The sequence below is a fragment of the Mobula birostris genome, chromosome 1 (genome assembly GCF_030028105.1).
Source record: "Mobula birostris isolate sMobBir1 chromosome 1, sMobBir1.hap1, whole genome shotgun sequence".
In the NCBI taxonomy this organism is placed as follows: Eukaryota; Metazoa; Chordata; class Chondrichthyes; order Myliobatiformes; family Myliobatidae; genus Mobula; species Mobula birostris.
Window position 1 is genome coordinate 67,298,600 of NC_092370.1, and position 14,417 is coordinate 67,313,016.

At 40.5% G+C, this 14,417-nt stretch overlaps 1 protein-coding gene across 6 annotated transcripts in view; it reads left to right on the top strand.

Moving 5' to 3' along the window:
* LOC140196766 (copine-3-like) overlaps window positions 1-14,417 on the top strand; it is a 53,663-nt gene that overhangs the window by 18,991 nt on the left and 20,255 nt on the right. For 3 of the 6 annotated variants that reach the window (XM_072256534.1, XM_072256544.1, XM_072256515.1), the window contains 6 exons: window positions 751-890; window positions 3,236-3,415; window positions 4,104-4,178; window positions 9,706-9,777; window positions 10,301-10,384; window positions 14,032-14,121. In XM_072256534.1, coding sequence (XP_072112635.1) covers window positions 762-890; window positions 3,236-3,415; window positions 4,104-4,178; window positions 9,706-9,777; window positions 10,301-10,384; window positions 14,032-14,121 — 630 coding nt within the window. In that variant the 5' untranslated portion in view covers window positions 751-761. The remainder of the gene's footprint in view (window positions 1-750; window positions 891-3,235; window positions 3,416-4,103; window positions 4,179-9,705; window positions 9,778-10,300; window positions 10,385-14,031; window positions 14,122-14,417) is intronic. The other 3 variants (XM_072256552.1, XM_072256524.1, XM_072256561.1) reach the window with 1 other exon arrangement.

Sequence of the window (14,417 nt, forward strand, 5' to 3'; positions counted from 1 at the left end):
TCTCTGCCTGCAGGTGCTGCCTGACTTTTTCTTTGGATTTTACATTTTGTAGTGCAGTTTCATTGGAGGAACTAGCCGATTCATGGAAAAAGAAATAATCAAACATGGTTTTGATTTATGTAAAATAATACTTTCTCACATGCTTAATTCTTTTGTTCCCTGCTGAACTGTGTACAGAGGACTTCTGGCAAACTAAATAATTGATGATGCAGCACATGTTCCCCTTGTCTTGACTACATAATTAATTGGAGACCAGATACAGGTCTTGTAAGTAAGTTGAAAGTTATATATTATTCTTCCTTGTAGGACAAGAGGAGTAACGAAGACCAATCCATGGGCTTCCAGGATTAACAATGTTTATCTGCTTTTTCATTCCTCCACATGACTGACTTTCTAGCTTCCTAACCATTATCTGGAGAGTGCTAAACTAGTCCTATTCAGATGAAATGTTGATGCACCCACTGATGCATCATTATCAGAAACATTACACATTTATTCTGTTCACAAATTCTGTCTGATCTGAATGTTTCTAGCAGCTGTTTATACTTATGTTAGAACATCTACAGGATTTTAATTTTGTATGGAACATCGAGTGCGAATGACTTGCTTGAATGTGAGTCTTTGTGGCAGCTTTGAGTGAGATTGAAAAAGGGACAGACAACTAAAAAGGCAAAATTTATAAAGATGGGTTGAAACTTATTTTCATGCATTTAATTTGTTGACAATTGAGGTTTTTTCTTCTGTACTTAGCAGACTAACAGATGGCGCAGTGTGTGACTAAAGTTGAATTAAGCATTTCTTGTGAGAATCTCTTGAATGAAGATGTTGGCTCCAAATCTGATCCATTGTGTGTGTTCTTCATAAGTACTGGTGAAAATCAGTGGGCTGAGGTAAGCAGTTAATTTTTCTCATTGTTTGTTGTGATCTTATTTAAGGGTTCAAACAGTAAATGAATCTTGTTTCTAAATTTAATTAACTAGGAGTGAGACTCATTGAATCTAACAACTGTCCTTCAGTCTTGTCAACATGATAAACTGGTATTGGCATGGGTATTTTTTCTTGCAAAAGTTAAGAGAATCTATTTACTTTCCAACAAAATTGAGAACTTGATTGTAAAATCCTGTCTGAATGATTTACAGTGTATGTATTATGCTATTACATTACTCTCCAAACAATTAGATTGAAGGCTCCTTACTGAAACACCAAGTGTCTCAGGATAAATCAAAATTGATGCAGATGATGAAATAAAGAATAGAGATCTCTCCTATTAAAGGAAACAGAAAAAGTGGAAGCAACACACACAAGATGTTGGAGGAACTCAGCAGGCCAGGCAGCATCTATGGAAAAAAGTACAGTCGATGTTTCGGGCTGACACCCTTTGGCAGGAATGGAGTAAAAAGACGTGGAACAGCCTACGTTCCAAGCCTACACTGGTGTCCATCCTCCACTTTCCCTACGCTACATCGACGACTGCATTGATGCTGCTTCCTGCACCTATACTAAGCTCGTCCACTTCATCAACTTTGCCTCCAACTTCCACCTCCAAATTTACCTGGTCCACTTCTGACACCTCCCTCCCCTTTCTCGATCTCTCTGTCGCTATCTCTGGAGACAGCTCACCTACCGGTGTCTGTTATAAACCCGCAGACTCTCACAGCTATCTGGACTATATCTCTTCCCACCCTGTTACTTGAAAACGCATCATCCCCTTCTCTCAATTCCTCCATCTCTGCCGCATCTGCTCTCAGGATGAGACTTCGTTCTAGAACGAAAGAGATGTCCTCCTTTTTCAAAGAAAGGTGCTTCCCTTTCTCCACCATCAGTGCTGCCCTCAACCACATCTCTTCCATTTCATGCATGTCTGCACTTATCCCAACCTACTAGGAATAGGATTCCTTTCGTCCTAACACCGCACCAGCCTCCATGGCCAGCACATCATTTTCCAGAACTTCTGCCATCTTCAATGGGATCCCACTGCCAAGCACATCTTTCCCTCCTCTTCCCCCCCCCCCACATTCTACTTTCCACAAGGATTGCACCTTACGCGACTCCCTTGTCCATTCGTCCCTCCCTACTGATCTCTCTCCCTCCTGGCACTTATCCTTGCAAGCAGAACAAGTGCCTCACCTGCCCCTACACCTCCTTACTCATTGCCATTCAGGGCCCTAAACAGTCTTTCTAAGTGGGGTGACACTTCACCTGTGAGTCTGTTGGGGTTATATACTGTGTTCAGTGCTCCTGCTGTGGCCTCCTGTATATCAGTGAGACCTGACGTAGATTGGGAGACCGTTTCGTTGAGCACCTACGCTCTGTCTGCCAGGAGAAGCGGTATGCCCCAGTGGCCACCCATTTTAATTCCACTTCCCATTCCCATTCTGATATGTCAATCCATGGCCTCCTCTACTGTCGCACTAAGGCCGCACTCTGATTGGAGGAACAACACCTTACATTCCGTTTTGGGTAGTCTGCAATCTGATGGCGTGAACACCGATTTTTCAAACTTCCAATAATGGCCCCTTCCCCCACTTCACCATTCCACATCCCCTTTTCTCTCTGTCACTTTATCTCCTTGCCTGCCCATCAACTCCCCCTTTTCTTTCTTCCATGGCCTCTCTTATTGGACTCACCCCCATTCTCAGCCCTGTATCTTTCACAAATCAACTTCCCAGCTCTTTACTTCATCTCTCTCCCTCCCAGTTTCACTTATCACCTTGTTTCTCTCTCCCCTCCCCACCTTTTATATCTACTCCTCATTTTTTCCCTCCAGTCCTGCCAAAAGGTCTCTTCTCTGTCGATGCTGCCTGACCTGCTGAGTTCCTCCAGCATTTTGTGTGTGATGGTTGGATTTCTAGCATCTGCTGATTTTCTCTTGTTTGAAAGTGTGTTTTCATGGCTAGAGAGGCTTGTCATTAATTATGACCATGTTTACAATTATTTTGTACCAGCTTTGACGTTCTTTGCCGTGATAATTGGGTTTGCATTGATTTCATAATCATGTGGGTGCAACAGCAGCCTGTGAAGGAGTCACAGACTCAGAATACAGCTACTTGATTTTCACATATAGCTACATGCTTGCATACTCTGGAATTGTCTAATGGTGAATTTGTGGATTACTAAATGTTTTTCCGATGCCTGCTGTTATTTTTCCTTTATTAAAAATATGGTTTTAAACTGACGCTTTCCTTATCCTTATCTTTTGCTGCTTTTGCTAACTAAAGCCATGTTCATTTTGTAGATTGATCGCACAGAACGAATTAAGAATTGTCTTTCTCCAAAGTTCTCTAAGAAGTTTGTGGTTGATTACTACTTTGAGCAGGTTCAGAAATTGAAGTTTGGAATTTATGATATTGATAACAAAACAGTTGACTTGAGTGATGATGATTTCTTAGGACATTTTGAATGCACTCTTGGACAGGTAAATAATAGAATCTTTCTAATTCTCTTGTTTCCCAGACACTGTTTTATTTAAGCTGTTTTATCTTGGGACAAAGAAAATGTACTGTCCACAGCCTGAGTAAAATGTAAATATTTAACATATTAATCAATAAATATAATTGTTTTCTTAAATACACAAATACAGAAGTGGTATGGTAAATAATTTTATTTAAGAGTTTTAGTGAAACATTTAGTAAATGTTTAAATTGAATATAGTTTTCCTACATTTTGGATTAGTTTCAGTAATTTAACTGGATGTAGTCACAATACTTTGCAATACTTGGCAGTCTTTATGCTAAGAGTGGGGTTCGGGGGTGAATGCAGATTCTACATCATGTTTACATAAGTTCAATTTTGTACTTTGTTAGAAGTTTTCATTGTGATTTCGCACATGAGACTTTAGCATTTCCTGAGGACCAATCTAGATCTTAAGCGAAAACAAGATTCCAGCATCTGTATTATCTTATGTGTCCTCTCCTAATTTTACTTATTTCCAGTCTGAACAATGATATGCTGCTTATCTTTAAATTTCAGTACATTTGGTTAACTGGTTTGATGTATTTTTAACCTTTTGGGCTCTATTGTGAAATCTTTTGGGCAGTGCATAAACAATTGAAGAACGTGCTATTGCAGCATACTTTCAAACTGGCCCTGCTTTGTTTACACAGATTGTCTCCAGCAAGAGACTGATGCGACCACTCCTGCTGAAAAATGGGAAGCTTGCAGGGAAAGGAATGATCTCGGTAACTACACTTTTTTTGAAATTTCTCATTTGGGTGGAATGTGGATTGGTTGAAAATTTATGATCCTTCATGTCTCAGATAACACTTGAAATGATGCTTTTAAAAATAACTTGTGTTCCTAATAAATGCTCAGCATATATACTTACCTAAAGTTTGTGTGTTATGTGCTGTGTCGTATGGCGTGGGTGATCATGGTCCTTCCTTGACCGTGATTGTTCTTAGCAATTTTTTTCCACAGAAGTTGGTTTACCATTGCTTCCTTCAGGTCAATGTCTTTACAAAACAGGTGACCCCAGCCATTATCAATACTCATCAGAAATTGTCTGGCATCGGTGGTCACATAACCAGGACTTGGCTGTGGGTATAGTTAATGCAGGGGTTGATAGATTTTTGATTCGTCAGGGCCTGAAAGGATGTGGAGAGAAGGAAGGAGATTGGGTCTAATGAGATGGCAGAGCAGACACGATGAGCCAAATAGCCTAAAATTGCTCCTACATCTTATGGTCTTTTATGCACCAGCTGCTCAGTCGACCATCCACCACCTGGTCCCATGGCTTCACCTGACCCTAATTGGGGGTGGGGTGTTTGCTAAGCAGTGTTACACCTTGTCCAAATTTTTGCTTAAAGTAGGGGTGCCTGAATCTCTCATTTCTGGAGCACCAAGTTGGTGCAGAGGGCTAAATGCCAGAACTGCTGCAAGTACACCAATAGGACTGATGTACTGAGCATCAACAGCATCTAAGGCAGACTGTCCTGATAGAGGATGATTTGCTTCTGATCCATTTTTATGGGGTCTGAGGTGACTGATAGGGGAATATGGGACTTTCAGACCCCTCCACTGGTGTTTGGGTTGGTATACCAAGCTGCTGTATGCTGAAAAGCATGTCTTGCATGCTCTTTATACAGATGTGTTCATTATACAGTGCATTGAGATACTACAAGGTAAAACAATAACAAACGCAGAGCGAAGGGTAACAGCTGCACGTGAAGTGTAGTGTAAGAAAACCACAAGGTGCAGTGAGGTAGATAGTGAGATTAACACAGGAAAGGTGGCTAATTTGGAAGACGTTGCACTGATTCTGCCATGTAATTTTGAGGTTTCGTGTTCTGAATGAATTGCTATTCTTAATTCCCCAACATTTTGGGAGTGTGTTTGATAAGTCAATGGACATACTGCACATTTTGAAGCCATGAGAATATACTTGAGTCATTTGTTCCTGAGGTAAACGGGACCTTTTCAGAATGGCAGGCAGTGACTAGTGGGGTACCGCAAGGCTCAGTGCTGGGACCCCAGTTGTTTACTATATATATTAATAACTTAGACGAGGGAACTAAATGCAGCATCTCCAAGTTTGCGGATGACACGAAGCTGGGCGGCAGTGTTAGCTGTGAGGAGGATGCTAAGAGGATGCAGGGTGACTTGGATAGGTTGGGTGAGTGGGCAAATTCATGGCAGATGCAATTTAATGTGGATAAATGTGAAGTTATCCACTTTGGTGGCAAAAACAGGAAAACAGATTATTATCTGAATGGCGGCCGATTAGGAAAAGGGGAGGTGCAACGAGACCTGGGTGTCATTATACACCAGTCATTGAAAGTGGGCATGTAGGTACAGCAGGCGGTGAAAAAGACGAATGGTATGCTGGCATTTATAGCAAAAGGATTCGAGTACAGGAGCAGGGAGGTACTACTGCAGTTGTACAAGGCCTTGGTGGGACCACACCTGGAGTATTTTGTGCAGTTTTGGTCCCCTAATCTGAGGAAAGACATCCTTGCCATGGAGGGAGTACAAAGAAGGTTCACCAGATTGATTCCTGGGATGGCAGGACTTTCATATGAAAAAAGACTGGATGAATTAGGCTTGTACTCATTGGAATTTAGAAGATTGAGGGGGGATCTGATTGAAACGTATAAAATCCTAAAGGGATTGGACAGGCTAGATACAGGAAGATTGTTCCCGATGTTGGGGAAGTCCAGAACGAGGGGTCACAGTTTGAGAATAAAGGGGAAGCCTTTTAGGACCGAGATTAGGAAAAACTTCTTCACACAGAGAGTGGTGAATCTGTGGAATTCTCTGCCACAGGAAACAGTTGAGGCCAGTTCATTGGCTATATTTAAGAGGGAGTTAGATATGGCCCTTGTGGCTAAAGGAATCTGGGGTATGGAGGGAAGGCTGGTGCAGGGTTCTGAGTTGGATGATCAGCCATGATCATACTGAATGGCGATGCAGGCTCGAAGGGCCGAATGGCCTACCCCTGCACCTATTTTCTATGTTTCTATGTTTCCCTCCTGATCTTTGCAAGTGGAGAACCAACCATTATCGTCATTTGTTCTGACGGCCAGGCAATCTCTTGCAAAGATGAAGCTCAGCAAGGTGTCTCTGGTCATGCAGCCAGCAGGGTTTGCCCATCAAAATTACTGTGGAGCTTTGATGCCAGGGCTTTAACTTGAGTGTGATGTTGACGTTAGTTCACTTATCCTGCCAGTGAATTTGGAGGATTTTGTTGCAATACTGTTTTGAGTTGCATGCTTTAGCTATGTGCCTGATTTGAGATTTTGTTCTTCAGACTATTGACGACTTTACTGTTGCTCTGAAGATGATGGTGAATGTCATCATCAATGTTGGGAAATATCTTTGAAGATGGGGTGTTGATTACGTTTTCTGAGGTCTTTTTGAAGCATCTACCATGGAAGTGTGTCATTTGACACATTGCAGTACCCATCTAAATTAATCTAATTTTCCCGTACTTGGCTCCTGACCTTCTGTGCCATGATGTGTTTAATTATCATGTGTCCATTTTCATCAATCCCTCAGAGAGTGTGATCCAGATCCCAACTGTAGTCTGGGGAAGAAAAAATCTTCCTCCATCCCCTTTAAACCTCTTGTCCCTTAAACCTTGGCCCTCTGGTGCGATCCACCTCTGCTATAGGGAAAAAAGTTTCTTTCTATCTGGTCTATTTACTTCCATTAGGAGCCCTTCTCTGCTACAAGAAAAACAAAGCCAGTCCATTGCGATTGCATCTTTCCTGCAGTGTTGCAACCTGAACTGTGCACAGTATTTCAGTAGTGTCGTAACTAATGTACCATAACCACCCTGCTCTAATATTCTCTGCCTTGGCTAAGTAATCCGCCTGAACCAATAAACCATTTGCTGTGAAGGATCTCAGTGGATCAAGCGGCATCTGTGTCTAAACCTTGCATCGGCACTGGGGTGGGGGTGGGGGCAGGGGAGATGGCCAGTGCAACGAGAAGGGGAGTCAGAGGTGATTAGTGGATTTAGGAGGGGTGTAAGATGACAGGAAAGTTGGACCAGAGGAGGATTGGAATTGGGGTTGGGCAGTGAGAGATGAGGCAGAAGAAAGGTCATCAGAGTTGGGGAAGGGTTACCTAAAATTGGGAAATATATTCATGTCATTGTGTTGTAGGTTGCCCAGGCAGATGTGAGGTATAGTCTCTTCGCTGCCCTAACCACTTCATCTGACTCTGGTCCCAATTCCACTGATCCTTGGATTTGTACACCAATGTTGTTCCGTTCTTCCCCAGGCATCAGCTATTCAAATTTTTTTTTTGTTAATGGGCTGTCGATTGAGGAAAGGGGAGTATCCAGGTGGATTTTGGATACCCAAAGAAATGTGGCTCCATCTCTCATGATGTCATGCAAGCTGTGGCTTTAATCAAAGGGTACATAACAGACTCAAATTGTCATCAAGCAAGATTACATCAAGAACCCCAACAGCTGGAAAAAAATCTTCCTTACCATAATGTTGTACCTCACAAGCGTAGGGAGACCTGTAGGCCTGTGAAGTGTGTCAAATAGAGTATAATAAACATTTGGCTTTGTGTGGTGAGAGCAGTGAGGCAGTTTTCAAGTTCTTCAGTACTTGGTTAAATGTCTCCATCTCACCTTGGTCACTATCACAGTGTCTGAACTCTTTTGTCAGGTGCTTTTAACTTCACATTTTGCTGATTTGGTGCGAATGTTTTCCCCAATTATTTGCGCCCCCCCCCCCCCCACCAACTTTCAGTTCCTGTCCTTGTTCTTTGGACTTTAACACTTAGTTCTACCTTCTGTTATTGTTTTACCATGTACTGCTACAATACAATGTTGTAATAAGTTGATCTGTATGGATAGTACGCAAGACAAGTTTTTCACTGTACATTGGTACTTATGACAATGAACCAATTTGCCAATTTATCATCTTGCAACTTGCTTACAGTAGAATATCAGAAGCACTTCAGCCTTGTAAACTACCTGAAATTAATCTGATTTGTGCATAATACACTATTAATTTTGTGCACTATTAATTATGCATTATTAAATTTATTTGAGCATTAAGTAGTAGGAGTAAGAGTATTCTCCTTCAATATGTCACATTGCAGGTTAGTTTTTGTAGTTTATGAAATGAATACTTATTAAAAATTGTTGAAATAATGGTGCAGTACCATCTTGTTTTTACATGAAATAGTAAATGATAGAAAAGTAAAGCACAGAAACAGGCCAATCGGCCCATCTATTCCATGCCGAAACCATTTAAACTGTCTGCGCCTATCAATTTGCACCAGGACCATAACCCTACTAAATATAAAACTGTACATTATTGCTATATTTACGCTCTATTCTTGGTGCAGCTGTAACGAAACCGAATTTCCCTCTGGATTAATAAAGTATATCTATCAATACGTTACATTGAGTTTGTACTGGTCCAATAATGTCTAATAATAAGGAAGAAAATCTTGACAAATAAACTCTTCTCAGGTTTCCAGCTGGGAGTACAGGTATCGATTTTAACCGATATTTCATTGACAAACTCTGCCACTTCGTTAGGGCTGATGCCTGGGTATGTCTGGTCCGGTGGTATTTGTACCCCTGGTGTCCATCCCTCCTGATTGGCTAGTTCTCATCCAATCAGGTTTCCACTGTCTTATGTTATTTACCATCAAATTCCAGTTCTTACTTAGAGTGAGACCTTTGTCTTTGGTAAAATTCGCAATGGCTATAGTATTGACTTCAATGTAAAACTACTGTGTCGTGCCAATGGGTTTTGGGACCACCTGATGAAGGACCCATTGAAATAAAAACTAGAGGAAAAGAATTTTAATAAAAAAAGGTCTTCCTCTAAGTAAGAACTTGAATTCAATTGTAAGCAAGGTAGGACAGCAGAAACTGAGTGGATGAGGACTAACCAATAGGGAGGGACGGACTACAAGGGTATAAATACCACCAGACTATTCATGCCCAGGCACCATCCTTGATGAAGATGGCAGATGTCATTGAAATGTCAGTTTGAATTCCATACCTGTACCCGGCTGGAAGCCCAAGAAGAGTTTGCTCATCAGATATGCTGGGAAAGCACTAGATCCTTTTCCAAGAAAATCTTACTTAAATTATGTAAGTGCAATCTGTTGAAGTTATCATTAAAGTATGCACAGTATAAAATCTTCAAGCATTAAATGCAAGTTTCCAAAGCTAGTTTTTTATGGACGTTTTCTTTTTTAAAAAAAATCTTATTTCCTCCTGATTCTTAGATTTTGGCAGAAGAAATCAAAGACAACAGCGTTATAAACTTACAAGTTCAAGCACAGAATCTGGATAATAAGGTATTGTTGATCAATGCATTTTCGTTTTCAAAATGTTTTCATTGTTCTTCCTTAGGTCTTGTTGCACCTGTAAGTGGGAGAGCAGTCAACCAGTGAATGTGTGTTGTTCAAACTGATAGGGTTATTAACTCTGAACTGAAAGCAGTTTGGTGTTGACCTATTGACCTGTTCTCTGACTTGTGCTATTAGAATTACACCTACTCATGATTGGGTAAGGTTACATGTTTAGTCATACAATGACATCCATTGGGTTTCTACAAATCAACAGCTTCAAGGGCACTTTTGCTGATGCTAATATATAATTTCCAGATACATTAAAAAAAACCTTGATAACTTAACTTCTAGATAACTAATACAAGTCTTTAACTTTTGTGACACCATATTGTCTCCCACTATTCCTGTGTTTTACATTTTGGAGTTTTATTATTTGGTGTAATGGGTCAATTATTATGCTGCTTTTTTGATGCCATATTTCAACCAGATTGATAATGTTTTTAAAAATTATTACTCATTTTGTGGTCAGGATCTCTTTGGGAAATCAGACCCTTATTTGGAGATCTACAAACAGACACCAGATGGAAAGTGGCAACTAGCACATAGAACAGAGGTAAGTTGCATCCTAAAGATAAATACAAGCAGTTCACTCTCCTCAAAAGTTACTGGTAATCATTTTACTTTAGTCCTGCTAATAAAAGTTTTCGGATATGGTGATTCTTTAATTTAACAGGGATAAAGGTGCTTCAATGAAAAAGAAATCTAATCAACAGGTCAGAAAATTGGAATTAAGAGTTGATCAGATTTGATAGGTGCTGCCATTTGAAAGGTCTCAAAATAATGAAAAGTGAATTCAAGAAGCACTATAGTTTGGGGCAGGGAATTCTGGAAGGTGATATCTACACCGATAAATGCATCTTGATAATTGGAAAATATTGGTGGTGTTCTGTGATACAAGACCAAAATCCAGGAAACAATTTGGGATTACTTGGCTGGTGCTGGAATACTGATGCACAGTTAACCTGAAACTGTTTGTTGCACTATGAATGGCATTAAATTGTTGTGCTGCCAACTCATGAACAGGATTGCATTGGAGCTAGTATCAGCTACATGTTGTTTCTTAACATATCAGTGGGTTGGGAGTGCTATGGTCCAGAGTAGCTTGCACCAGCCAGCATCTTTAGTTTCATCCATAGGAGAGGAGTGAATGAGGTGATGATTATGATTGGACAACTTGAGTGTAGCATAACTTGCAGTACACTTTCCTGAGGTTGTACACACACCCCCAACCAACCCACTTATTCAATGCACTACTTCCTCTGTCACTCAACCACAGAGAGAGAGAGAGAGGGAGAGCATAAATATGAAGGCTGACTATGCTTAGTGAATGCCAGAGTCAATCTTGGCCTGGCTTCGGGTGGAGCTTTAGGTGAATCCTGTCTAATATGCCAGAGATATGCTACTCCAAGATGTGTCTGATTTCATCACGGTACTCCTAAACTAGTCCATATGTGTCCTGCAGTGAAAAGCTCTGACTGTTGCCAATCTGGCACTGGACGTTAGTGTGTGCAGCAGACTCCCAATATGCCCATCAGCAGATTACATTACTGAGGCATTTCTCAGAAGTTGACAGTCTCCAGGCAGTGTTAGTCGAGCTATTTCTGAGCTGATTTTATCTGTGATCTCACCAGTGTTGCACTGTATTGCTTATTGTTGTGTCAATGTCAGTCATTCTGTTGCTTCTTGAGATGCAGTGGTGAAGTCTGATCCCAGGTCATCTAGCATCAGAGCTATTTTGAGCGTAGCAAGCTAGGAGGTGTTCCATTTACCATTGGTGCATGTCAAAAGCATTTCAATAGCAATTGACACACAAGTTGCTGATGAATGCAGCAGGCCAGGCAGCATCTATTGGAAGAGGTACAGATCTCTTACTAGCTCTTCTTTCAGTTAGTCCTGACGAAGGGTCTCGGCCCGAAACGTCGACTGTACCTCTTCCAATAGATGCTGCCTGGCCTGCTGCGTTCACCAGCAACTTTTATGTGTGTTGCTTGAAATTCCAGCACCTGCAGATTGCCTTGTGTTTGCATTTTTAAATTCCATAGCAATTGTCCAGTTTCCAAATATAGATTTGTATGGGAACACAGTGATGATTTGAGAATTAATACTCAGTGCGCAAAGGGTTCTGTCAATGGGGTGTCTCATGTTTTGCTTTCTCTTCCTCTTCTCCTTTAGTGGTAAATGGTACATCCTCATGAGAGGGTGTACTCATGTAGCAGGCCTCATTGAAAACTAAGACCAATTACTTTGTGAGTGCTGCAGGGTACAGTCATCGGAATCTTTCAGGAAAGTCTGTATTTTTGTAACCATATTCTAAGTCCTGTGTGAGATTTCATCATTATATACTGTACAAACTTGGGATCAGACTACAGCATTGCACAATAAATTCCAGCACTCTGACTATAGCAGGAGCATGTGGGATCTGACAGTAATTAGATCACAATTGTATCACTTTAGTTTCCCATGTCTGAGTTAATTGTCTATCACTGTCAGGAAAGAGGAAGCCCAAGTTGCTTTATAGTCATCTATTGATTTTCCATGGAGTACACTGAGATTAGTATGTACTGCAACTGGACTGGAGCTTGTAACTTCGGCTCTATGTTAGCATTCAAAGGAGTTAATGGAGTGAAATGTTGTGGCACACCTTTTTTGAGCTGCTGAGCAACAGCCTCAAAATGTTGCAAGTGCAATAAATAGTCATTTATCTCATTGGTCTGCTGGCAGCTCTGCTGTTGAAATTTTTTAATGTTAATTCTTATTTAGAATTAAATATATTCAGGACCTTTCCTAAAGCAACAATACATAGCAAACTAGTTTCCATGTTTCCTTATGATGTTGAAGAAAGCCATTTAGCTCATTGACTTTATGTTGGTTTATGAAACATTCTCATCAACCCCCTTGCTGATTTCCCTTGTAACTATTTCATTCCTGTAACATGCCCATCAGCTTTCCCCATATTTTACTATAAACAACTTATCTACCAACACGTGTGTCTTTGGGATGCAGTAGGAGAAAATCTGATCTCTTTGAGGGGTCAGCAGTGGAAAGGGTGAGCAGCTTCAAACCTGTAGGCATTAACATCTCGGAGGATCTACCTCAGCCCAACATTGATGCAGTCACAAAGAAGGCATGCCAGTGGCTATACTTCATCAGGAGTTTGAGATTAGTTATGTCACCAAAAACTCTGCTAGTCTTCTGCAGATGTGCAGTGGAAAGCACAATGACTGCATGTGGTATGGAGGTACCAATGCACAGGATTGTAGGATTCTTCAGAGGGTGGTAGATTTAGCTGGCTCCATTATGGGCACTAACCTCCCCACTGTCAAGGAAATCTTCACTACCTTGCTCTCATTTTACACTATTTTTAAAAAATTTCTTACTGATGTAATTTGTATTATACTGAACTGCTGCAGATTATCACACGATTTCACAACAATGATAATAAAACTGATTATAATTCTGAATCTGCTTTTGAAACACAGAAGGGAACAGGTAAGCACTGGGTTAGGGAATCATTTGGGTTACAGTTGGTTACAAAGGTAGGCTGCAATGGAAATTGGCTGATCAAGGGGTCTGGAGATGGGCTTTGTGGGAAGGAGTGTGCAAAATGTTGAGATGAGATGGGATTCTCATTTTCTAATAAGTGCATAGATTCAGCTTTACAAACTGGAAAAAACTTTCGGAAGCGGGGCCATTAAATTCCAGTGGTCTATATTTTGATGACCCAAGAAATCCATTGAACTTTGCATGATATTAGAAGTAGAATAACTTAATGAGGTAATTTAACAACCTACAGTAGGGTAAAATAACCTAATGTTATCTATCCAAACCAAATCTTAGAGCAGATTTTACTGCTACTTTGTTTTTTCTTAAATTTAGTGGAAGAGAAAGGGAGTGAGCACTGAGAAACGTGCATAATATTCTTCATAAAACAGCAACTTCAATACTAGGTATCCTGTTCCACCACACTAAGTTTGTAGAATTGAAAGTACAAGTTTAAATATATGAAGATTGTATCTTAGAAAAACATCAAAAGGAAGGTACTTGGAATTGCAGGTAATTCCTTTGTAAAGGGCATAATCCATCAATATTAAAAATAAACTTCTTTGTGATATTTTTCTACTGGAAAATGACTGAATAGGTTGCACACTCAACCACCAAGTTTCCCAATTGGTTCCTTCACCTCCCTCTATTTTGTTCCAGGTAATCAAAAACAACCTGAATCCCAGTTGGAAGGCATTCCGAATTGCTTTGCATTCCCTCTGTTACGGTGATTTGCAGAAGCCAGTCAAGGTATTCAATTTCACTTAAAGAATAGTTCTCCCTTCTGTATAAAGATGAGAACACTTTTGATGGTACATGGTGACTGTTTAGTTGCAGAACAGATCTTTATTGCTTTCAACTTGAGGGGAAATTTGATCTTTGTGGCGAAAAACGGCTGCATATGTTTCTCTAACTTTGGCTGCATGCGACAATGCATAATGTTGGGTCTGCACTATATCTACATCTGTATTTTGTAACTCTGTTAAATTCTAGTAATCTTTTGTGCGTTAAAGTTTATACTGGTTTCAGTCTTTATTTGTATCTGT